The 26,501-nt window shown below is 41.4% G+C and overlaps 1 protein-coding gene across 3 annotated transcripts; it reads right to left on the reverse strand.

Moving 5' to 3' along the window:
- Positions 1-975: 975 nt before the first annotated feature.
- LOC145448529 (uncharacterized) lies at positions 976-19,434 on the reverse strand. 3 transcript variants are annotated; one of them, XM_080326936.1, is made up of 14 exons: positions 19,164-19,434; positions 18,907-19,053; positions 17,463-17,588; positions 15,607-15,668; positions 15,158-15,200; positions 14,517-15,098; positions 10,575-11,794; positions 8,869-8,932; positions 8,742-8,811; positions 8,544-8,671; positions 7,910-8,043; positions 6,892-7,072; positions 6,263-6,410; positions 976-2,187 (listed from the first exon to the last, which is right to left on the reverse strand). In XM_080326936.1, the coding sequence occupies exons 1-14, from the start codon at positions 19,238-19,240 to the stop codon at positions 1,849-1,851; spliced, it is 3,321 nt and encodes a 1,106-aa protein (XP_080183062.1). In that variant the 5' UTR covers positions 19,241-19,434; the 3' UTR covers positions 976-1,848. The 3 variants fall into 3 exon arrangements, with proteins under 3 accessions (XP_080183062.1, XP_080183061.1, XP_080183063.1); XM_080326935.1 differs by having other exon boundaries at positions 15,568-15,668; XM_080326937.1 differs by having other exon boundaries at positions 15,568-15,668; positions 17,463-17,670.
- Between the last annotated feature and the right edge of the window lie 7,067 nt (positions 19,435-26,501).

The raw sequence follows: 26,501 nt of genomic DNA on the forward strand, positions 1-26,501 counted from the left end.
TTGGAGCAGCTACGAAAATCCCTTAAGCTGTCACGGCATTTACAGAAGCTGACAAAAACTTGGAAACATCCTTCAAGAATATAGGCCAGTTAATATCAACTTTATTTTCCTCCAGCGCTCCCTTTCCGTGGTCTGCCGCCCCCTATTTTAGTACCATTTGGTTCGAACCCGATGTACACGTTCAGAATTCACTTCTGGGATTGGGTATACGGGGAAGTTACTTGTATTATGCTGTTTTATTGCTGTGTGACTTTTGGTCACATTGAATTTAGTGGTGCCCCGTGTTATTGACTTTAACATGAATGTATTCTAACAAACCAACCCATACTACGTAACGTTCATGCGAGGTTGTGGGTCACAACACTTAAACCGTATGATCCCTCGTGATACTGTGAGTAAATATTCTGACGATTTAATATTGTAGCTCTCAAATACAAGTATAATTAGTTAATCAGTTTCGCCCAAAAGCTTCAAAGTATCTTTAATGTACGAAGGGATCTCATTCACAAAAATGGTACGGTGCCTCTTTCTTCGATTGCGACAGGCTGTGCGCAGGCAGGATACAATACCCAGTTCGAAACACTTTGTTGAAAGTACCCCTAACGAGCGTGATGGGAGTGTTTTAGCGGGGAATTTGTGATATAAAAATACGTGAAATTTATTCAACATCGATTATAATAACACACTTCATTTATGAAGATATCCTGCAAACATGACAGTGTACAGTTCGCGCGTAGCGCGACGCAAAATTTCCAGTGTTGACAGAGTTTGTCGAATGTTTATTTGCAATGAGAACTCATTAATCATATGTCCCTACTAAACCATTCACTGCCATTTTTTCTTCATAGCCCCCTGAGCGTTTCCACCCCGTTGAAAATCCAAATCGCCCCTTGGTGGGTGCTGAGCACAAAGGTTAAGAACCACCGATCTGGGTGATGCTCAAAATACGCCAAGTAATCACACTGTGCAGAACAATTGCCTGTAAGATTATATTGAAACACATAACAGCTACTTCTGATCGAAGTAGATTTAACAAGTATTCGGAAAAGATGCTTCAATATCAAGTAACAGTCGACCGATTCGCATCCGCTAAAAGCGCATAATAGCGTTCAAAATAAAAGAAATACGTCTATACACAGATGTTCAGAGCAGACAGCTCAATTGCGTCGATCACCCAAAGGATAATTTACAGGCATGAAAACGATTGTCTGTACTTTAAAGACATTCCCTCGTACGGTGTACCAGAACCATTAGTGTGTCCGGGATGAAAATTGACGTGTTAAAGGCATGACCTCACATAGCTATAGTAATGTAGTGAATACAAACGTCGGCATAATACAACACACAAGTCCAGTGGGTTAGCATTCCTTTCGATCCTTGGCCGTGCCACTGAGCAGGAACGTAGTAGTTTCCAAATCATTCCAATTACATTCGATGATTTGAAAATTGACTCGACAATTCGTCTACGAATTGAGCCAAATCACTTTAGGGCAGCGACACAGGTGAAGTGAGCACACCAGTAATACCGACACAAACCGTTCGGTTACAACACAGACCAGGACGTAGTAATTTTCCAATCTCGAATGATCCAAACCATAGAGACTACCAAGAATACAGACAAATGCATTGCCAAATACGAATTTCAGTCGGGCTAGTTAAGAAGCTAAGAAGCGCGTTAAGGCAAGCTTTTACAATAGCAATGTACCAGGCATCGCAGACTTCGCTATAGCACGAGCACGCCTCCGGTATTACTCATGGATATACTTGATCACTGATCAGGCACCTGAATCTCAGAGATCGACCGCCGACACCGCAAAGCTGAAACAACGTCCAAAACATTGCCAGTCGCTACGGAGGATGGTAGTCAGCCTGCCTCTTCTTTCTCCCCGACTTCAAATTACTCGGCTTGATCTGTCGTTCGCCCTCCACCATCAAAACCTCCAGCGCTTTCTTCAGCAAAAACGAGCCGTACGTTCTCTTCCTGCCCAAGTCCCAACGCTTGGCCGCGCCATAATAATCCCCGCGACGGCCGTTTGTCAAATGATCCAGCCCCAACGCGTCGATCATGGCCGCCTCTCGCGTGTACGCTTCACACGCCACGATGCTCTGGTACACGTGCAAGGATATCACCCCCAAGCCCGCGTTCCATATGCTGAGGATGTGCTGCAGCTTTTGGCTGGGGTGAACCTGAAAAATGGTTTGCGAAGTTTTTCATATCGCAAAGTCTCATATTAGGATTATGGGAAGGAGCTTCATCATATTCACACGGTTTCAGTGCATCTCGATCAGGTGACATAGACACAGTTCCTTCGAGTGATACGTTGAAAAATACCGATTGAATGAAACATTGATAAACGCCATCGTAATCGATCGAGCGACAAATCAATGGAGTGAAAACAGAGTTATTTCGAGTGGCACATTGGCACGGTCCATTCAAATCAATTGACTGTTAATTCCTAACTCAAATGAACTTCAACTTAACAGATTTGAAATATTTGTCCTTCAAATGACCACCAGTGTCCTTTATCACGCATATAAAATTGAGACTAGCTAAACATAATTATTCGTCACTCAAATGACCATCAACGGCCTTAGTCATTAAAACGATCGCTAGGGTTGGCCATAGCAATTCCAGTGCTCGGATCCGAATGGAGCATCAATTTTGATGATTTGAGTAGTAACAGCCCATGTTTTCGAGTACTGAAATTGTGGTTGCGACAGTTTCTTGCCACTGCAAGAGCCTTGAAACCTCGATACGAAGCACCATATCATTCAATGCATGCAGCAATGGGTTACCCACATTCATGGCAACAAGGTTTCTGTAGAGTAGTGAACAAAGTGTGGCGTTGTCTCAAATCGCAATGTTATGTTACTGTCAGCATATTTGAAATAATACATATAAATAGATACAATTTGCATTATTTATTTCGTCGTCACATAAGAAGTACCTATTTATTTGAAGACTTCAGTGGGCAGTAGGGTGGAGTGAAAAATGAAAATTTTTGAATTTCAAAAAAGGGTCTTGATATGTGGTGCCAAATAGTAAACAAATAAATTCTATCATAATTTTGGGTTCGTACACCCTCTAGTGGTCGTGCAATTTCACCGAGCGAGCCAAAAACAGCTAATTTCGCCATATCTTGATCATCACTTACACTAGAAAGTCAGTTTTGGGCTTGAAAGATGCAGAAGCAACATGTTTCTATCTCACTTCCATAGAACTTACTCTTAAAAATGAACAGAAAAAAAGTTACAAGCAAATTTCTGATTTTACAGGTAAAATTAAGCACTGAAGCAGTGGTAGGATGTCATAAGCGTGTAGTGATTGATCTTATGACTGAGCAACATACCCTATCAATTAGAACCACTTTTCAAAACTTGCTCAAACAAATGAAACCCCCTCCAAGCATAAATAGGACTCGGGTATCGAATAGAGACTGCTAAAACTGTATTTAAAACAGCGTCCATTGGTAGTGCAGCGTCACGATATCGGTAAGTTTATAACAACGGCCCTCATGAGATTTCTTACCAAAATGCTGTCGTAGGGTTTCTATCATCTTTGTCACAAAGCTCCTGAATGAAAGCACAAAAATTGAAAATACACATTCAAAACACAAACATCAATTCTATACTGGAAACAGAAAATTTTTGTAGCAGTATCATATGAGTATCAGTGTGCACAAACATTAAAATTATGTTTAGTATTGAAAGATTTCATCTGCTTTCAAGACTTCAGTTTCTGTCTGATGAGGCTATCTCTACGTTTAGATCCTGAAACATGGGTAGATGCTTCAGTAACCACGTTTTAATGTCTTTCCACTGCCTGGTTGTGGCAAGGATGACTGAGCCTTATTGGTGATGATCTTAGGTTTTCCACCTCGACATCTGACAAGGTCTTGATTGCAGGCGGCTGTTCAATATCTTTGTGGTTTAAGTTGACAATTTGGTGGAAAGATTAAGCCTTGATGTTGATAACTGGAATTTGGAAGAAACTGATGCTCAATGTCGCTGTTTTTAGGTTTGGTGTCATTTATATATCTTCATTCGAATTCATAATTGGAATTTGGTATGGTATGGTTGTTCTGCGCATAGCTGTAATCTTGTTAACTGTAAATCTTCAGACGTTTCCCTCCTCGTCACCAAAGCATTCCCAGCAAAATATTTTCTGGGTGTTCAAAATGAGCATTTCTTCGTAGCAAAGATAGTGCAAGGGAGTGAATTGGAGTATCAATCAGCTTTGTGACCCGGGAAACTATATTGTGGAAATTTTTAGCACCATCTACAATGGAATTGTGCATTTTTATTTCAAACCATGACGGAAAATAGACCTCTATGCAGAATTGAGCAAGAAAATTCAGATTTCTCGATGGACGACTCTGTCCCACATAGTACTTTGAAATTTGAGATGCGAGAGTCAAAAATACTGAATGAACGACGGCCCCAGCCTCAAAATATTGCAGATCTGGTTCCAATTGACAACTTTGAAGGTGAATATATAAATAAAACCAAACCCTAAAGCAGCAACATTGACACCAGCATCAGATTCTTCCAAATTCCAGTTATCAACATCAAGGCTTAATTTTCCACCAAATTGTCAACTTAAACCTCAAAAATATTGAACAACCGCCTGCTTCGCAATTAAAACCTTGTCTGATCACGAGCTGGGAAACCTATGATCATCACCATTAAGGCTCAGTTATCCTTGCCACAACCAGGCAGTGGAAAGACATGTGACAGTGGTGACATAAGCATCTGCTCAATGTTTCAGGATTTAAACGTAGAGCTGGCCTCATCAGACAAGAACTGAAGTCTTGAAAGCAGATGAAATCTTTCAATACTAAACATGACTTTATTGTTTGTGCACACTGATACTCATGTGATACTGCTACAAAAATTTTATGTTTCCAGTATTGAATTGATGTGTGTGTTTTGAATGTGTATTTTCAATTTTTGCGCTTTCATCCAGGAGCTTTGTGACAAATATATTACAAACCCTACGACAGCATTTTGGTAAGAAATCTCATGAGGGCCGTTGTTATAAACTTACTGATATCGTGATGCCGCACTACCAATAGACGCTGTTTTAAATACAGTTTTAGCAGTCTCTATTCGATGCCCGAACCCTATTTATGATTGGAGGGGGTTTCATTTGTTTGTGAAAGTTTTGAAAAGTAGTTCTTATTGATAGGGTATGTTGCTCAGTCATAAGATCAATCACTACACGCTTTTGACATCCTACCCACTGCTTCAGTGCTTAATTTTACCTGTAAAATCAGAAAATTGCTTATAACTTTTTTTCTGTTCATTTTTAGTAGTAAGTTCTGTGGAAGTGAGATAGAAACATGCTGCTTCTGCATCTTTTAAGCCCAAAACTGACTTTCTAGTGTAAGCGATGATCAAGATATGGCGAAATTAGCTGTTTTTGGCTTGTTCGGTGAAATTGCACGACCACTAGAGGGTGTACGAACCCAAAATTATGATAGAATTTATTTGTTTACTTTTTGGCACCACATATCAAGACCCTTTTTTGACATTCAAAAATTTTCATTTTTCACTCCACCCTAGTGGGCAGGGACCCCAGTCCCCAGTTACAGTTCCAACGTCATGAGCGATACTGAAATACTCAACTCGGAATGAAATCACTCGGGTGCTCTGTTAATTCCAGCCCTAACGATCACCAGAGGCCATTTATCACACCAATGAGCTAGAATAAAACCGAATGCCACTCAAACAGTTATCATCTACATTTGTCGGTCCAATGAGCATAACAAAACTGAACTTGAATGATTAAATTAGTCACTTACATGAATGCCATTGACAACTGCCATTATTCACTCAGCCCTGGGTATTTAACAATCTTTTCACAGTATGGTTGGTATGGTTTTACAGTATGGTTTAACTGTGCAGGAAAGGCCAAGTAACAGTGCATGTAGTGCACAGTGACATTGGTCGACAGGCACATCAAAAGAATCACCAGGCATAACATACTCGATATATTGGCACAAACAAATATTCAAAGCACGAAACAACGCAAATTTCACAAGCAATGTTCCCTCTAATTTTGACGAGTCTGCGCACACTCACCAACTCACTGCGCAGACCCTTGGACAACGGTGCATAACTACTAAAAAAAAAGGTCATCACTTCGGATTTTTTATGCGCAACGTAGATTTTCTGTGCGCAGATGCCGTGTCAGCACTGCGCATTTGTGCAGCTTAGAGGGAACATTGTTCACAAGTAGTATGCAGCAAGACACACTCACCTTATACTTTGCATTCAAGGCTTCGGTGAAGTGAAAGAACGGTCTGCACTGTTTCCCTTTGCCGATGTAAAAAATGGCTCCAGCGAACGCTTTAAAGACGTCTGCGTCTGCCATCAGCTTGGCGCGGTCAGGCAATTGATTCGTGACTCTAGAACCGAGGACATGCAACGCGTTTGATAATAAATTAATCGTAGAATTTGACAAAAGCATACAAAACCACTTGGATACGGACGACAATATGGAGCTGGATTTGTCACTATAATAGCTATATATTTATCAACACAAATTAAATACAAAATCACTGCATCAATTATTTACCCAGAGGTGTCTAAAGTACTCAAAAGTCTGGATTCCAGGCCTAGTGTAGAAGTAGCCCAAAATCCAATCCACTAGACCACAGCAAGTAGGCAAAATGTACTTGAGTACCTAAAAGAAATGAAAGTACTTCTGTACACATCTGTATGTACCCTTCATATACAATACACACAGACACATAGACGCACAGAGCGGAAGAGATAAAGCATAATCACACGCTGTCATGCTGGCTTCACGGGATGTGAATGCGACTTGGTGGTCCGCTCAACAGGTGTTTCAACATAACCTACAAGGATTTGCGCGTTATGTATTACCTCGGATCTAAAAGAAGATACGTGAAGCTGTCTTTGGCTGTTCCCTCTCTCCAAGACACGTTCGGGTCCGGTTGATCGAACTGCCGCCTGACAATCTCGTCGTCGTCCTGTACGGAATCGGGTAGCTTCAGCCCGGACACAAATTTATTCAGTTCGGCCGAGAATTTCGGCGTCGCCGGACCTGCGAACGAATTTTGAAATGAACTTCCGAAAAACGCCTTCTGAAAAATGACTAACGACACAACAAATAGATGCAATTTTCGAACGATTTCCAGTTACCAAGATGTAGGGTTGATATGACAAATTCGCCCATAGAAGGAATGTAAACTCACCTCGCCTTATGTCATAAAGACAGGTTGTGTGGTTCAAGAATGCCCTATTCAGAAGAGAAGGCAGGTAGCCTAATAATCCAGCATCTGACGTTGGATTACCAAAAATCACAGAATGACCCCAGATAAGCAGGAAACGGTAGGCACACACTGCAACCGACTTAGCCTATTGTTAATAGGTGTGATTCTTTTTGTATTGGATTTGACATCAACACAAATACACAATCTTTTCCATGCTGTGCAGTGTGCACATCAACAACTGTGGGCCTGGGGTTCTCAAACTTTTTCAGCTTGTGGCACCCTAGAAAAAATCGTGGCACGCTTAGGTGGAGAAAAGATGCTTTAAAAAAGCCAATTTCTTTTGTAAAAACGGCTTTTTTAAATGGGCATTTTCATAAATCAATTGGCTGTTCTTCTGAGGAAAGATTGGTTGATTTATTACGGTGACATAATTGGTTTCATTGTCACATGTGCTTAATGATCAGCTGTTAAATAAGTTGAAGTGCCTCAAGTCTCATATGCTAGTCTTCAGGCCCTTTTTCAAAATATTTATTCAGTTCTTTTTCAAAAATATTCCTGGCACACACGAGAATCTGCGGCGGCACACAGTTTGGGAATCACTGGTGTCGGCCTACACCCCATCACTATTAACAAATCCCGGAAAAAATGTAGCCTATAGTTACACTCACAAGTGTTTGTTGAATTAGACGCGGGGCCACTTGCATACAGTCGCTTTTCGCGGAGGACTTTCAATCGTTTGATGTAGGCGTCGCGGCACGCGCCGATAGGACCGGGGTCGAAGTCATGTGCGATCAGTCTCTTCCTGGAATGACAAGAAAAACCATTTCGTAACGCAGAGCTCTTGTCTTTGCGCATAGAAGCCAAGGAGGCATTTATCATTTTGTTCATTCTTTGTTGTATCAAAAACCTAATCTGTGTTTCAGCACATTAGGGTGCGAAATCAGATTCGGGAAAAACGAATTTGAAGATATTTGGATTTTTGATATATTTTTTAGAGTTGCGATTTTGAATATTTCAAAAGCTGGTGTTAGTATCGTAAAAGATAGAGTGACTCTCCGGCAAGTCACATATTGGTACCACAGGGCCTGCAATCACTTATCGTAGGCCCCGTGCGCAGCAATATGTAATGATTAACTTCTCAGTAGGTGTTCAAATTGCTCGTCAAGGAATCCTCTCGTGAACATGGAATTGACATCTCCGACAGAAGCAGACTTAAGATCGCAAAGAGAAGGCCGTAGTTTGGATTTGGCCCATATTCAAATGACCATGTGGCACTCTCATTGCCAGAGTTTTAAGACGTACCGAATTTCCGAGTCGCACAACTCTTCCAAGTTCTCATCATGGCCTTCGGACTCCTCCGACGAGTTCTTTCTGCACTTTTTCGACTTCCTTCCCTTGCGCTTAGACTTCGCTTCGCCTTCCCAGAAGGACTAAAACGCCAACGTAACTACGACACAGCGACGCACGAAAATTCTCAAACCCACACTACTTAGTACTTACCCTCCAGTTGTAAATCACAGTGCTATCGCTCGACATTTGAGATTCGGCGGTTGCGTGCTGGCTTGGAACGCTATGAAGGCAGGGAGTTCGGAAATAAAGTCATGTCGGGAAATATTCGCGGGCTTACCTTCCCGTGGGTGACTGCGTCCTCATAGGATTGATGCATCCCTGATTTGACACGCCCGCAACGCCTGTTGTGAAAAATTATTTCAAAATAAAACTGTAAAAACCGGTACAAGCTAAGTTATTGCAGTTGAAAGTTTTAACCCTACTCCCGCGGTCGGCCGACAGGCCAAATTTTAACGCATGAACTAAAATGTTCATAAAATGCGAACTACAGGACTTGAATCGACGCCCAATGAATCGCCGTAATCACAAAATGGCTGCCTAACCAACTGAGCTACTCGGAAGGCTCGGTCGAGAGAGGTAACGATGATATTCGAGTAAGTCTACGCGATTTCTCAAAAGAAAAAGAGAACTCATATACTTTTGCTTCTACGGGTTGGAGTTGAGTCAAATTTGTTGCGCATAGTTTTTGTGGACAATTCAACAATGTCACGAGGTTTACAGTAATATTTGAATTTTTTTTTTTTAATAAATAATGAATTTTAATTGGCTCTGCGTCACCTTCTACCAGTGTTGGGATCAAGTCACTACCTTCGAGTCACGAGTCATTTCGAGTCATTGCACATTTTGACGAGTCAAGTCAAGTCAATCGATTTTCAAAGGTGACTCGAGTCAAGTCAAGTAACTCGATTTTTGGAGGTGACTCGAGTCAAGTCGAGTCCAAGTCAAGTCAAGTCACCAGTCAAGTCACATTTCAAGTCAAGTTGCCTTTTCGAAGTATGAGGCATTATTACGTCATTGCAATTTGCTGGTTGTCTGAAATACAGATTGAGTGGCCATTAATTCCGAACCGATGAACGAATACAGAGTTAAATATACTCGCAAGAAGACGCTGTATCGCTCACATATACGTAGAACTGTTAAACTACGTACTTGCATGGCCTCAGTTTATAGTTGCCAGCCAAAATAGAGAATAGAGACACACGAATTGATAAGATGCAATACATTACCCATTTACAAATTGATGATACAATTCGAGCCTGCGCCAATGGTTGAGAACTATATAAACTATATTCGATTTCAATAAGACAAGACGTTTGGTTAAGGTAAGAACAGAGAACAGAAATAGACATTTCGCTATTTTATTACTTTAGTACTCAAGTTACGACAACGTAAGCTGTAAGCTTCGATCACTTCGTTTGTGGTCAATTTATTCATGAGAGAACAATCGTGACTTAGTGAAACGCACAATATTTGAATGATTATTCGCTCTCACGGGTTACACCAGCGTTTCGCGAACAATCCGAATATATGCAAGATACAGTGATTTTATCCACACCGATTACTTGATGACTTGAAATTGACTCGTGAATTTTGGTCCGAGTCACGAGTCAATCCACATTTGATACGCCGAGCCAAGTCAAGTCAAGTCAAGTCATTTTAGCAAAGTGACTCGAGTCAAGTCAAGTCATGCGAAAAAGATGACTCGAGTCATCCCAACACTGCCTTCTACAGGTAGGAATTGAGCCGAATTTGGTGCGCAGCGTTTTTTTTAGGCAACTAACAATTTATTCAGTAAATCCCGGAATCCGAAAAAAAAAATTATTTTTGAACAACCCTGCCAGACATACTCGAATTTTGGAAGTCATTCATACTGCCATGGCGTCATAATGATCGGTATATTGATACTCGAATCTGAAGGTATTCGATTTGTCCATAACAACATCTAATGTCACAAACACTGATACCAAAATGGAGAGTTCTTACCTTTTTCAATGACGCTAACATCCCAATAGCCGCCGTCCGCAGCAACCCATCGGTCTGAAGTATCGCTCGCAACAGTCGAATGAAGTCTGGCTTGACGCGTCTTGTCACATGACTGGCTCTCACTCTCGTGAAGCGATATTGCCGCGAACCGCCTTATTGACTTCTTTGAAACTCCCTCTTCGTCAGAGCTGCTTGCCGACTCGGACGACGCAGAACATTCCAAGACGGCATTGAGTGGATTGCACTTCATGGGAACCGCACATTCCTCATTACAATTATCTTTATCTTTATCCAAAGTCATGGGTCTTACTTCGAATCTATCGTTGTTGGTAAATTCCATGCCTTTTTCAAAAGGTACGGAACGATCTTCTTTGGCAAGCGAATGGCATTCGGTTTGAATGCGTTGTTTCGGTGTTGGCGAGCAGTTAGGAAGCTTTGCAAGTGAAGGGCTTTTGGTCTGATTGTGTTGTTTTGCGCCTGGCGAGTAGTTCGGCGGTCTTGCAAGCGAGGGGCTTTTGGTTTGATTGCGTTGTTTTTTGGTCGGTGAGTAGTTTGGAAGCCTTGCAAGCAAAGGACTTTCAGTTTGATTGGTGTGGGTTTGATTGCGTTGTTTTTTGGTCGGTGAGTGGTTTGGAAGCCTTGCAAGCAAAGGACTTTCAGTTTGATTGGTGTGGGTTTGATTGCGTTGTTTTTTGGTCGGTGAGTAGTTTGGAAGCCTTGCAAGCAAAGGACTTTCAATTTGATTGCTTTTGGTTTGATTGCGTTGTGTTGCAGTCGGCGAGTGGTTTGGAAGAGTTGCATCTGAGAAATCCGCCGATCGGGGAGAACCAGAGATTACGCAGTTAGTGGCAATATTGGAAACTGGAGCAGGCGAGGAAATTTTTATCCGGCTTTTCGGAGAGTTACGATCGAGTACTCGGACTGTGGAATTCGGCGAATTACTTCCTCGTCTTGTCGATGATTCCATGTCGTTCAGCAACGCTCGAGCGAAGTTCTCACCGTAAAGTCCGACAATCTCAGATTTTCGCAAAGGTACTTTTGTCGATAACAGCATGTTTACAGCATTTGGCGACTGCGCACTACGCTCGGCACTGACGGGACACGACCGAGACCCGGACGGGATCGGGTTAATGTGCATTTCCGACACCTCAAAGCAATCTTGATCGCCGGATATGTCATTCGTTAAGGTCACGTCCGAGTCATCACAGACGCCGTCCACCCTGCGGGATGTAGAAAACATTGTAATGTAGAAAAGAATGCTGACAACAATACAAAATGTATTTATTAAATGAATCTGTGGACTTATTTCATACTGTTTCTGACTGACAATCGCGAGGTTAATACATCAGACGCAGGCAGCTGAAACTATACTAATATTCCAGCCTATCTAGTTACGGTATCTATTTCGTCCCTAGTTTTCCGTTGATATCGTCAGAACGTTCAATGGTCATTGGTTGGTATTGACCAAGTACCAAATTAGCAATTCAATCCTCTTTACAAAACCCTATAGAGTACCAACCATCAAATATGGTCATACAATGCTGAATTTCTTGGCTATGAGACAGAGAGACAACATGAATGAATAGCATTATAGCACAACAGTGTATTGTCCATAAGATTGAATATAAGCAACAAGCCGGGTCCCGGTCAAAAATTGTAATGACTAATGTAATAGCTAACACAACGGTCAAAATATACGATTTTCAAAATGACAAAAAACAGCAATCACCATCTTGCCAAATGTTGACCAGTACTGACACTACCCAATCGTCTATGCGTCCAGAGCTGGTCAGACTACTACAACTACTACCAAGTAGAAGTAACATCATAAATTTCTACTCAAGTACAAACAGTGATTAATAGGGCAAGTTTTTGTGGCAGTCAAATCAGTTAGAAAGTTGCATATATTTTTCACAAAAGTTGCAATAAAAAGTTGGATTTATGGACAAGCTCGTTGAAATTATTAGGATATGAGTTACTTAAGTATCGTAGGCCCCGGCATGAGTTACTCGAATCGATGCCTATGCAAGGCACTGTAGCAAAACTCAGTGTTGGCGACTTTAACAAAATCAATAGCCTGAAAAAATAGACCAAGTGAAACTATAATTTTCGGCGGTCTAGCCTGAATGTACGTCAAATCAGAAATGACCTCAAATTTAAACGACAGTGAAATAATCAAGCTATCTATTTTACATATGGTGCCAAATATTTCCAGTGAAAAGTTAGTTGCATGAAAAATCGAATGAAGTTGCAAAAAGTTGCATGAAAAATCGAAAAAAGTTGCATGAAAAAATGGAGAAAAGATGCAATAAGATGCAATATAAGATTCCTCCAAACAGCTTAAAACATCATACTACATAACTTCTGATTATTTAGGAAGCTGCCGGAAGCTGTAAAAAAAGTTCCAAAACTTGCCCAAGTGATTAGCAAGTTCAAGTAATTTAAAAAGCAAATATTCTTGGCCTAGTTCGCCTAAAAAACTGAAAGCCGCAAACAGTGGCGTATTTAGGGGGGGTAATGGGGGACCGGTACCCCCCGTTTCCAAGCTCGAATATCTCCCTTCCTAAATCTATTTCCATTGATCTAATATTTCTTATCCGTAATCCCCGTATTGCCGCACGGCATCGATCGAGCAGACAATGCAGTGCGGTGATGCTTTTTTCTCGTATTGTTCTCTCGTCTACAGAAGCCCGAAAAGCGCATCTTAACATGGCTCTCTCGCCTCATCTGAACGCTATTATCCAGTTACAAAAACACTTGCATTAGACGCCATGCAATTTCGATGCCGCGCGAGCTGGTTTTCGTGTTCAACAGTTTATTATCAACAAACGTTTAAAACATGCGTGCTAGGCTTTGTATCAATAGAGATAGCAAATCCCTACAGTACCAAAACAGATTGTACTAATCAAATGTCCGATATGGGAATCTATCATGTATTGATCAAATTTGCGATGATTTAGTTTGATTGTTGTCCTGTTTTAACGCGCTTGGCCAGTAGTAAAAACATCGTAGGCTAGGCCGCTCCGTGACTTGCGGCGCGTGACAGTTCTACATCAATGTTCAATGTAATGTTGTAATAACGAGAAGTTATAGTCTTTGCCTTGACAATTCGCAATTGTCACTTTTGCACTGAAGAATGCATTTTGATTGCGAGCCGGAGTCTGCGCCGGGCCACTGTTATTCATGTGATGTAATCGCACAAACTCAAGCGTTATTTGGTCTTTACCATCTCCACACACCAAAAATGCTACACCATCTTGGCAGAAAGTAGATATCATATTGATTTAGAACAAAATTAATCCAGACCATGTGCAAAAACAGGCTGAACAATTGATACAAACGAAAACAGACTATAATTCATTTGCATATCTTCACTGTACGAGTGTTCCTATTTGAGCGCAAAATGAAGAGATCTCCCTCTGTGCTGTAATATGATCTGCTGATAACATCCTCGCTTTGGTAATTAAGGTCAAGATACCTTTCTGTCTCTCTTTCTGCTGTTATCTTCGCTTACGGGTTACAGTGTTATGTTCAGTTGTACTTAATTTCGTAGGTATGCGAATGAAGAAGTCACAAACACGAGTAAGATCTGACCGTGGTAATACCGGTATCTGCATTTGTGCATACATTTAACCTGATCAATCGGTTAGTACTAGGAACACCCTCTCCTTTTAAAAACACCCCCTTTTTCTAAAGGTACCCCTCCCCCACGTTTTTTTCGGCTAGATAGTGATACGCCCCTGGCCGCAAAGTAAAAGTTGGAGTAGACTAAAAAACCACCACCAAGTAGTGAAAAAGGCAAAACCTACTCGAGTTGGCCAACTCCAAAAATAGAAATACCATATTGCTGACCACCTCTGCATGCGTGGGACTTGGTCGAAAATGACCGAAATAAAATTTGAATTTCTCTCGATAGGATCTCGCAACTGATAAACACATTACCGTTCACGTGCCGTTACTGCGCGCGGCCCCAGGTTCTCCAGCTGCTCATCTTTGCAGCACGAAGTCTGAACGGACTTCAAGACTTCACAATCCCAATTCTTGTTAGCAGCTGCAGTCGTTTCTTCCTCACTTAAACAGTCTTCCCGCGTTGGCGTGTCCTCGTAAGCCGCACACAGAATCGAGGAACCAACGCATTTATCGGTCGTGTCAAGCCCAAGTTTCGTCGACATGACCGATGTACCCACGCACTTGTCCGTTGTGTCAAGTTCGCAATTGTCAGGACAAAAAAATTGACGTCCAGGTGATAGCACGCGTTGCGCTGAACGTGGTGCCGTAACGTACGGGCTGCGTGGACTGTAAGTTAGGTTATTAGCACTCGCAAAATGATCATCATTTTTTTCAGAAATAGTGGCACTGTCATTCTCCCGGTGACAAAGGTTCAACGGCGTTTTATCCGCAGACGTGATTCTCGGCCTTCTGGAAGATCCCCGATTTTTCGCCACCCAAGAATCGTCAAATCGTTCGTGCAGAGGCGTTCGCACGCGAGAATCTTCCGAAGTGTAGCGGCTCGAATTAGGATTCCTGCACGGCGTAGACGCATATTAATCGGGAGATGTGCCAAGTTGTTCAGTCTTACGCACCTGTTTTCTTTGTAAAGTCTGTGATCAGCTTCACTTTGTTGTTCTGAAAATAATGCGACGGTTACCATGAAAACATCATGATGTCGTAGGTTAAGACTCTTAACAAGAGCGTGTTTAAGATTTACCGATTACTTTTTTGGCAGCCGTGCACCTCAACTATTATTTACACCGGTGAAGTGGTTCTCGTGGCACGATTACCGATTTGAAAATAAAGTTTCAGTGGCCAACATTAAAATTTGGAAATTTGGTAGGCTGATCTGATTACTAAAAAAGGTCACGACACCCAACTTGAAAACCACTGCGTTGTACGGAAACGGGCAGCATGTGAGGAAGTCATGGCATCAACGCCCAACGGCTTACAGCGACTAAAAAATCGTCACTCGTGTTAGGTACATGTATCAACGTCTAACCGATATATTTCGACGATTTCGGTGTGGAAACGATCCTACCCCCAGCCAAAAGGGTTTGGGCGAGACGTATACACTCCGGGGACCCGTTTTCTTCCGCAAACCTAAAAAAAGAAACATAATTTGTCAAAAGATTCACGCCCAGATCAGAAGACCAATGTTTCATTTTTCAAAATAAGTAGGGTATAATCACAAATCCTCTAAAAAACATTTTTCCATCAATCGATTCATCCGGAAAATTCCAAGCGAAATCAACCCCAAATTTGCAGCACTTCAGTTGCACACAACTGCTAGCATTTGAATGCTGCACGAAAATAGCAGGGGAGTCGCCTTCAGACTCGAGGGTGGATCACTGGATCACAGATCGTAAACATTAGCTCTACATCGAATTAAAGTCAATGTCAAGCAGTCAATGCAAACATAGTAGCTACCAAGTCAGCGGTTCTCAACTTGGGGGCGCGAGAAATTGCAAATTGCGACTACACATGCGTTTCACAACCACTCTGAGAAGACGATTGTTGAAGATGAAACTTATTTCGTATTCTAGAGAGCTTTTTAAATACAAACTCCAGCAGTCGCGGTAATGGAGTATAGGCTGATTTCAACTTCAATTTAGCAAATTTTTGATATTCTTCGGAGTTTTAAAGCAATTTCCACCTGTAAGTCATTCATTACTTCATAGCTTTGGCGGTAGCCTAAAGCTCGGTGGCGCTGGGTAGCTCTTGTTAATAGCTGGCGAGATGCACTGCCCAAGACAGACTTAGATGCAATATAGGTTGCCCGGTTTCGCCCTAAATTAGGCTACCCTGAATCAACACCATTTAATTCAATTCCAAAACTGATCAAATTTGGCATGGCAGGACAGAACGACGCCGCGCTCTTTGTAGTCACTACCAGCGTTAGGATCAGTCTCAGTGCAACCGACCTTGAAATAAGTTGATGTTCTGCTGAATGTCTTTTGTTATTTTCAAACAAGTTTGGGGGAAATTTGTCAGCAATGTAAAAGACTCAACAACTGGAATTCGGATTAAAATTTGGCGTAAGATGTACCATATGTATATTATTAGATGATGTGCTTTTTTTTGACATTACGATAAGTGCAGGGGGGTCAGGGGGGCGCATTTTTTTTGACCATCGTCAAGGGGGGGCGCATGTCTAAAAAGGTTTAGAAATGCTGTACTAAGTGGAAGAGATGTCATAATATTCTAATCTAATACAATTAAATTCTGAGAAATGTCAAAACTACTGCAATTTGAAATAGAAATGTCTGAAAACGACTCCAGTATGCCAAGTTTTTTTAAAACGTGGATTTGGTCAATGGTCATGGGTTCGCAATGTTTGCATACTTTAGCAGTTAAACAGTATATTTATATTGAAATGAACGACGAACCAGAATATTTTCGGCTGACACTCGTCACGGGCAATCGTCAGCAACTACTAGACGAGTGTAAGCCGAAAATATTCAGGTTCATTTGAATATGAATATACTATTCCATTGTATATTGAAGTTCTGTAACTCCGAGAAGCTCTTGTAGCGGTTAATGGCAGGTGGCTGATTTCAAATTCACAGGATGCGTCTTTGCGACCAACAGAAAATGATAATACAGATCGGTACAGTTTTCATGACAATTTCACTCATAATAGTACTGCAAGCTTATGGCAAAAAGTACTTTCAACTTTCAAAATCCATCGTGTACCAAGAAAATGGTGTTGTCTAAGAAACTGTTTAAGGTGAAGTGGAATTACTAATGCAGATATGAAAACATTACTAGAGCGCTCGGTAAAAGTACAAGTATTTTATTACTGACCAATGTTGAATTAAGAATATTCAACTAGCCGAGTTGATTTAAACGTCGAGCCTTGAGAATAAAATGAGGAACAAAGATGCCAAAACTCACCATTTCAGATCTCGTGCTTCGTTGTCCATCGTGAACACGTCAGCACCGTTTTCGGCTAGCAATTTCATACTGCCCACCTTGCCCCACGAAGTAGCGATGTGAAGCGGTGTTAGACCATCATTATTCCTGCGATATAATGGACTGTATAGTAGGCCACACATCATGCGTAACAAACTGGAATGCAATTGGACCACATAGCATTCAAGTCCTGAAATGAGATAATTTTTAAGAATTTGCCAAACAAGCATTGCGTCATATAGAGTGGGGGAGACCCTATGTGAATGAAGTGTTCAAGGCCGGAGTCATCCGAGCATATTTGGCACTATTGGCAGTAATAATGATAATAATCAATTTCATCCCTCGGTCAACTAGCTGAACAACAAGTGAATAAAAACGAAAAAACACAAAGGAGAGAAACAGTAATGAAGGTCGACTTCAGTTGTGATCTTAGGCTTACGTTCAGAAAATAACAATTTGATCCCAGCACACAGTGGTAATATAATGCAACATGTCAAATGAACCAAAACAACAATCGCATTTATTCAAAATACATTACATTCACAGAGAGTGACTTTTATAAACTACCTTGCACATGAAATATAATGCATAGGCTAAACATAGAATATCATCCAATAACAGTCATAACCAAGTAACTCCAACATAACCGCAACATAAAACTACGAGTGATGGCCTAATTTCATGTAGGTATATAGCTGTATTGAATTATAAACACTAGGGTTCCAAGTGGGAAATGATGTACAGAAATTCTTTTTTGACCAGATTTGTGATAAAAATTATGAATTGGGAAGTCTAGTTGGTAACAAAATAGTTATTGCTCGTTTGCTAGGGTTGATGTCTTGTGTTGATAAGAGAGAACTACAGTCAACTTGATGAACTTACGTACAAAACCGCAGTTTTTCCACATGCGGTACCACTGTCCACTTCAACAGACTTAATATGGATATGTTGACGACAGAGGTTCTCAAATAGAATAACATAACTCACAAGTCTCAATCGCTCATATATCATATCTTCATAAACCGCCACTCCTTTATACAGTGACATGTAAGATTGCTAAAACTTACCAGGGGTGAAATCAGACTAATGACATTAACCAATTCTTTTCATTATGCATTAGTTCTAATAATTTTTAATTAGACAAATATGCACCGGTCGGCAAACTACCGTGCAAGGTGCAAGGAATGCAGGAAACCATGATTCATGCATGCAATCTGCAAAATCGCAACTCGACGTAGGCTATATAAAAGTGCAGATGGGTAATAACTGATTGAGACCTTTTTTTCATTCACTCTACCATTAAATGCTATGTGACCGCGTGCAATAGTCAAGGGAGTACGCGAGCCACGGAAGCAGGACACAGATTCCAAAGTGACATTGGACAGTTGGGACTCATAATCGTAAATTGTCAGACATGCGGGCTCACCTGACATTAGGATCCCCATCATATTGTAGCATCAAATTGATGAATCGGTCGCTTAGCTTACATCCAGCCGCAATATGAAACGGAGAGTGGCCATTCAATACAATGTAGTTTGGGTCCGCACCAAGACAGAGATACTTTTCAACATCTCTGCAAATTGCAACAAACCTAGATCGTGCCACCAAGGTTTTTTACCGGTTTCACTAATATCTCGAGAATTATTGCATGCAACAAATGATCATTAATTTTAAATAACTTACTCAATTCGCTCCTGACGGATCGCGGCGAATAAGTTCTCGGCCAATACGCGATTGGCATTTCCTGATATATCCGTCATTTCATTCTTACTTTGTCTAAAAATTTCCTACTGAGAGCGATGGGCGGGTGCATGTATTATCATAAGCACGACGACAAACAACACACAAAAGATCTTCCTCACTTTGCAAAGGCAATGCCACAGTAATCGCTAAAGCATGCAGCGCCGCTGCATGATGAATGAAGCCGCATTTAAACTCGCGGCAAAACAAAGTGTGGTGCAGTGACGTATGATGCGATCACTGCATGGGGTTGTACAATGTCGCTCGTATCAGTATCAGTTTGTTGGTATTTACATCATTTCAAAACACCTCAAAACTGCGATAAGATGTAAAAATAGGAAGGTGTCGAAAAGACTTGGAGCAGTCTTTGAAATCAGACACCCACCTGGGCCTAGGCCGGAGACGGGCAACATACGGCCAGCGACGGGATTTCGAGCGGCCTCGTAGAGTTTTTACATTCAAAGCAAAATTCTAATCTCAAAGTATTGACAAATTTTGTGCGTCACAGAATGAATCCAAGTTTGCCAACCTGAGAGAGAGGGTTAGGAAACTAGTTGTTCTGTTCGAGTCTACGTACATTTGCGAACAACCATTTTCGACCGTGAACAAGAACATAAACGATGACAAGGCTGCGTTCCATGATATGACCTCATGACCCGCGTAAGCTGTGTATTACAAAAAGCCTAGAAGTGGGCCGTGCTATAAGTTGGCAGTTACGGAATATAAAATGAAGAATATCGACATGGCGCAAATGACCATAGCAGTGGACAAATACCATGAATAGCCTACTTCAAAAACAAACTGATGTTTACGTGTAGCCAGAGTTCAAAGAACTTGTTAAAAACTTTCATCGACCCCAGTTGTGTTATTGACTTCAACAACTATTGAAGTAGGCCTAGATTAGTTTAATAAATTCACTCAATATTTTTTTTGGTCTCTAAGCTTTAACCTTATACCATTTAGTTTACATTCCATACGGTTTATTCTTTGTGGTGGATAAATATACCTGATTAATGTCAGTCAGTCAGTCAGTATGCTTTTATCAGAAGTGGTCAGTAACGAAGTACTTCTACTTTTTGGAAGTACTCAAGTAGTTTTCCTCTACTTATGGTACTTACTCATGTAGATTTGATTTTCTCTACTTTTACTTCTAAATCGTAATACTTTGTGATCTACTTACTTACTTTTCGCTATTTTCAGTTTGTCAAGTAAAAGTAGTCTAATCCCCCAATTCGAAAGATAGCCTGAGGAATTTCGGGGCTGTTTTCACGGAGTACCAACATTTAATGTTCATAAAAGTCAAGTTCCGCTCACACCGTATTGTCGCCCATATAAAATATTTCATCGCAGTAAATATGAACCACAATAACGTTTGAAGCTACCGTTTCGCAATCTATCAATTACCTATCATTTTGTAATCTAGCGGTCCATGGTGTGTCCTGCTAATCTGGAAAATCCGGCTTTTTCAACGTTACACCTGTTTTAGCAGGTCACCTTTGAAGCTTTTATGGACAAAAGACATGAAATGTATTTTCAGCTTTTTAGAAGTTGTATTTGTATTTCACTTTCAATTCCGAGTATCATACTTTGAGTTCTAATTACATTCAGTTCTTTTGTTTGCAGAACATACATGTTGAAGCATAGAAACAAGTGTAGTAATGCCTCTATTTTCTGAAAATAAAGCTACATTAATTATAACTTTTACGATCCACAATATTTGTTATTAACGTATAATAATCGCTCAAACTGTTGAAACCGTATCCGATACAACTTCTCCGCGTTCCTCCTCGCCCAATGGTGCCTTATAATATTGAGTAGGGTACCATGCCATGACATTCTCTAAAACGGGGTCTTCTAGTAAGCCAGTGGTTCTTAACCTTTTTTCCTCCAGCGCCCCCTTTCGAAAAATTTTCGTGCTCCAGCGCCCCCCCCCCCCACACCTCCTATTGTAGGGCCCCTAAAAATGATCGTCTTGCGCACCCATTGCGTTATAAACCAAACTTTTGAGAGCTTCGCCCCCAAGATCCCCGTTGCGTTATTTCGATTGTCAGCAAAGTTTGTGTGACCTGGCCGCCCTAGGCGCCACAATTTTCTATAATGCACGAAGGAATAGGTGGTAATTGCATATATATGTCGCTATAAAGTTTTTATCCGCTCAGCCCACGTAATAAAATTTACCAGTCGCGCTGAGTGAGCTGTTGTATTGGAAAAGGAAGGTCATTTAATTAATAATTGAACATTTCGGGCGTGCCCATTGGTACAATCAATTCGTTACATGTTGTTATTTTGTTACCTCTTGACTTGTACTAGTCAAAAGATATTGAAACGCATAAACGTATCGAAGTAAAGTAAGCACACGATTCAAAATTGGTATTTCTACACTGGCAAATAATTTTCTCCGATGGATGTTTTTGTCCTGTGGGGTGCAGATTGCGACGACATGATAATTCGGCATCAGCGATTTAAGCACCTATGGACAATTAGACTTATATACATCGAAGTTTACGGTCAACATAAGGGCAATCCCATTCGGCTAAGATTTTCTCGCTGACGATCTTTTTGGCACACTTCTCGGAGTTCCATATTGAACGAAACTTCACATGTCTTCGTGCATCGTGGCGTGGTAATGGCCGACGCCGAAATGCTTCTTTCTATTTACCATAATTATGCGTATTCTTCCGTGGGGGAGTCGTCAAAACAAGATGTCTAATTTATGTTTACTGAGCGAAATAATTTAGGGCATCCTTCGAGCTCACCGATTGGAGGTTTGGGTTGCAGCAGTTTCGGTCCTGGTAAGAGGTCAAAGTCCAGTCGGTCTTTTCGGGACTTTGGTATTGGAAATATTTCGCGCTTTAGTCGTGATCGAGGACCATTCGACTAAAATAAACCGTATCATAATTGTGTGTGGTATATTCAGGGTCAAATCAAGGTTGTTATAGCAACAATCGGGCACGATCTCATACCCTGCGGGCTGTGGTTCGAACCATCCCAAATTAACATTTGCGTTTGGCAATACGGGAAAATTAATGGTATTTGATTTTGTCTTAGTGCTTTGTGTAACTATAAGTAGATCAACTAAGAATCGGGTGCATATGTCTGCTCACATTGAAGTTAGTACAGTACCCAGTTATTAATTTTAACGTGAATGTATTCCAAACAAAGCACTCATATTATATATTATAACGTTCGTGTGAGGTTGTGAACCACAACACAAGATAGTGTCATCCTTTATGGTACGATGAAGAAATATTCAGGCGATTTAATTTTGTATCTCTCAAATACATATGTATTTAGTTATTAATTTCGTGCACAAAGCTTCCAAACTTATTTTATGTACAAGGGAGATCGCACTCTCAAAACTGATATACAGCGCCTCCTTCTTCGCTTTTCACACGATGTGCGCTGCAGATTATAATAGGCTACCTGCAGATTATAATAGGCTAGTCGCGTAGTGCGACCAAAAATTTCGGGATTTGACATGTTCTGTGGAATGTTAATATGTTCTGAATACTCATCAAGGGTATGTCCTACTACCACATCATCTACTGCGAAGCCATATTTCATCAGCGCCCCCCCCATATCGCCCCCTTGAGCCCAGCGCCCCCCATATCGCCCCCTGAGCGTTACCGCCCCCTTCAAAATCGCCAGCGCCCCCCAAGGGCAAGGTTAAGAACCACTGTAGTAAACAAAGGGTCAGTATCGCATTTTCATATCAATACTATAATTAGCATCCCATGATGCGAAAGAATGCTTATTCTGTCGAAAATTGATAACTCCTGACATGCATCAATACGAATCAAGCTTTCTGCACCTTCCGCATAGCTCAATTTGCAGCTTGTGACAGTCCATGCGAACGAATTGAGACTGTTTTAAAAACTACTTACTTACTTGAGTAGATTTAATATCAGTCAATTCTACTTCTACTTCAAGTAATTTTAGGTGGCTCATCGAAGAAGTACTTCTACTCATACTTGAGTAGATTTTTTCGTCGCTACTTCTACTTCTACTTGAGTAGCTTTCTTGACTACTTTGACCACCTCCGGCTTTTATTCATCTCACCAACAAACACAACATGTAAATTGGTATGGATTGGGAGACGACGGGGGACCGGAAGGTCTTAGATTCAGTCGCCACCCAGCGGAGTTCTGTGTGAACGCGAACGTGAACCTCATGACGTCACGTGACGTCATATTGCTAATTCCAGCCCTATCTTTTAATGAAGTGATAGCCTATATTAGGGTTACCATATTTCAGCAACCCGAATTCCGGACACTCTTTAGCGCCCACTAGTGGATTTCAAAATGAGTTATGACGTCAGAGTAGCAAATCTTTGGTCATAGTCCAGAGGTGGTCACGATGTGACTGTGCATTGTGTAACCGGGACCAAACGCACATATGTTCAGCCCCCTCCCGCCCAAATAAACAATGATTTTGAGCTCACACTATAGGATAATCGATGCTGCTTCTGGGGGGGGGGGGGGGGGTGCTTGCTATATGAATCCGGTTTCTATATGCATCTGGTCGTTAAATTATTTGAATGAATTCTGTCAATAATACTGGTCGTTTCATATATTACTATATAGATACTACTCTCCGCCCACATGATCAGAGTTAGCGGTAGAGCTGGTGGAGGATGATGAGTCCGAAAATACAGGGAGCGTAATTGCCAGGCATGTGTATTTTTGGATTTCTCCAAAAATAACAAAAATAGCTTAGTTTTGGATGTTTTCAAATTTTATTTTTGGAGAATCTCCAAAAATAAGAAATGAAGGTGTTTTTAGCCCCAATACTACATAGAAAACTTCACCGAAAGTATGTTATTATCATGTATTCATGTTCTTCAACACATCGACATCATCAGTGATCTTGGTCTAACTGTCTAATATTCGTCACAGAGTCTTTGGCCTGGAGAATGCCATCCAAATAAAAATCAGTTGGTGACGCCCGGTAGAGACCTTTCTCCCAGTTGATTTTCGAGAAATCGGCTTCGACCTTCGCAATTGTGGGAAACATTGAGCCATGTGGGTCCAAAGAACTGTCGCTCATCAATAATGCGATTGAAAGTGACGTCCATTTTGTATCAGACAGACATGGAATGGAATTGGTCATCGATATTCTGTATCTGCTCAGGTGTCCACTTGTTCGACAGCTCACCCCGGTGTTTGTCGATCAATTCACTGAGCTGCAAATGAAGTAGCTTACATATATGTATCACTCTTGCTTATATTATTAGAATCTAAAAGAGCAAGAAGTGTTTGTTCTGTCCTGCCAACGAGGTTGCACCACTTGATGTGGTAGACAGGGCAGAACCCTTTCATTGTCGGCAACTTCAATTTTCTTTATGCCGTCGATGAGCCCTGCTATAAGGATCCTGGCTGCCTCGAACGTGGACTGCTTCTCTTCTTCGTCGATATTCTCGAGAAGGTCGAGGACTGCACAGTGCACACTCTGATCCTCCACAAAATTGCGTGACTCAGTGAACTTGATAGTCCAGCACCCTCTGACCAGAGGACCTTCCTTGCCGCAGGTGTCATTGTCCCAGTCCTCAGCGGGCACCGAGCTCGAAGGCGTTCGACCAGGCGATGGGGCTCATCCTGATGCTCCACGATCAGATGACCAAGTCCCTGAATCTTTGTGACGGTAGTGCTCAGCTCTATGGCCATGCGCTCGAGGATGATAAGTTGGATCCACCAATGCAGCGGAGGTGCACAGGCCGGACTTTTATCGTTTATAACCCCGAGGAGTTTGGTACGGTGTCTATAGTCAACCAAGTGGTCGTCTTCTTAATTGACAACCAACATGTGTCTACAAACTTGGGGCACATACTTTTCTTTTCCTGGATCAAGTCCTGTTGCCGTTGGAGGTAGCCATTCAGTCCCATCATCGTGTGGACGAAGTTATTGTTGTAGAGGTGGCGGTATTCGGGCTACGTCACAAGGTCCCGCCCGCACCACACTCGCACAATTTCATACCATGCCGCCTCTTTAACCCTTGTCGTGTCGCCTCTGATCCTTCCAGTAAGTGGAAGTACTTTTAGCGTTTCGGAGACCCCCTCCCGCACACACATGCTGTTTTTGTGTGTGTTTGTGAGTTTCCTGGTTGTTTTAACAGTATTTACACTGCTCTGACTCATGCATTTCACTAAAAAACTTGAAAAAACATCATCCAAAAAAAGGATGTTTTCAAATCTTATTTTTGGAGAATCTCCAAAAATAAAACCAAATATCCAAAAATAAACAGGCCTGGTAATTGCACATCGTTCAGTCATGTTCATGTCCTACCGATTAGATTTTTTATCAGCCATATGCCGGTGCGCACCACGGAGCTTTATAAACACCCCACATCCAGTGGTTTCCAACCTTTTATGGCCGCGACTCCATCTCCAATTTGACAATGTTCCGTGGCCCAGATCAAAGTTTGACGAGCTGATTACTTAAAGAAGTCAGCACCTTTGCCCAGACTTACTCACGGGCTAGGCCTATATAGGCCTAGGCCTATAATCGCAAACCCCAGAATATAGGCAAACGACCCCCCGTTTGGAACCACTATTTTTGAATAAAGCATTTAAACAGCCTTAACGATCTCTAGGAATTTACCGTTCTCCTATAATTGCGATCACAATTAGGCTTATTCCAGTAAATGAAGGTTGTTTTTATTTATATTTTATTGCAGTTTTTGCGATGGTGGTAGTCTGCATATTAAAGTCAATAAATGTGATAGTAAATCGCCCTCAGCGCGAAGAAAAATATTATGCATCAGCATAAATATTCCCAAAAAATATTGTTTTTATGTTGATTTACGAAAGAATTATGAGCCCACGTCAAGTCTTCAAAATTCCGGACATTTGGCATATTTTAGAAATTCCTCCCGGACGCTAGTTTGAACAGTGAAATTCCGGACATATCCGGGAAATTCCGGACGTATGGCAACCCTCTATATTAATGTACATGTACAGGTACACGATACCTAGCCATGACTCGGGTCACATAATGCCACAATGCTGAAGTACATATTGGCGTTTTAAACGTCGCTAAATGTATCAACTGAGGCAATCAAATGATATAATATCTCATAAAATCAATATCTTCCGAAGCTTTGCCGACAATTTCCACGAGGACTTGCCAGGGAATATATGCTTACATCTTAAAAGTCTAGGCCAGACCAGACGATGCATTCTGCGTCTGATTATTGCTACATTGATATTGAGCAGAGTGTAAAACAGATTTCTATATTTGCTACTGATATTACCCCACGAGTTATACAGCTGTAGCCAACACCTCA

This window comes from Botryllus schlosseri, chromosome 10 (assembly GCF_051294905.1).
Source record: "Botryllus schlosseri isolate E-star chromosome 10, Bs_hap1, whole genome shotgun sequence".
NCBI classification, from domain to species: Eukaryota; Metazoa; Chordata; class Ascidiacea; order Stolidobranchia; family Styelidae; genus Botryllus; species Botryllus schlosseri.

Bases quoted from the DNA above. Each gene is read 5' to 3' on its own strand.
- LOC145448529 (XM_080326935.1), bottom strand. From the start codon at position 19,240: ATGACGGATATATCAGGAAATGCCAATCGCGTATTGGCCGAGAACTTA. The intron at 19,054-19,163 runs GTAAGTTATTTA...TGCAATTTGCAG, and splicing joins ATCCGTCAGGAGCGAATTGA to AGATGTTGAAAAGTATCTCT. The intron at 8,812-8,868 runs GTAAGCCCGCGA...CTGCCTTCATAG, and splicing joins ACGCAGTCACCCACGGGAAG to CGTTCCAAGCCAGCACGCAA.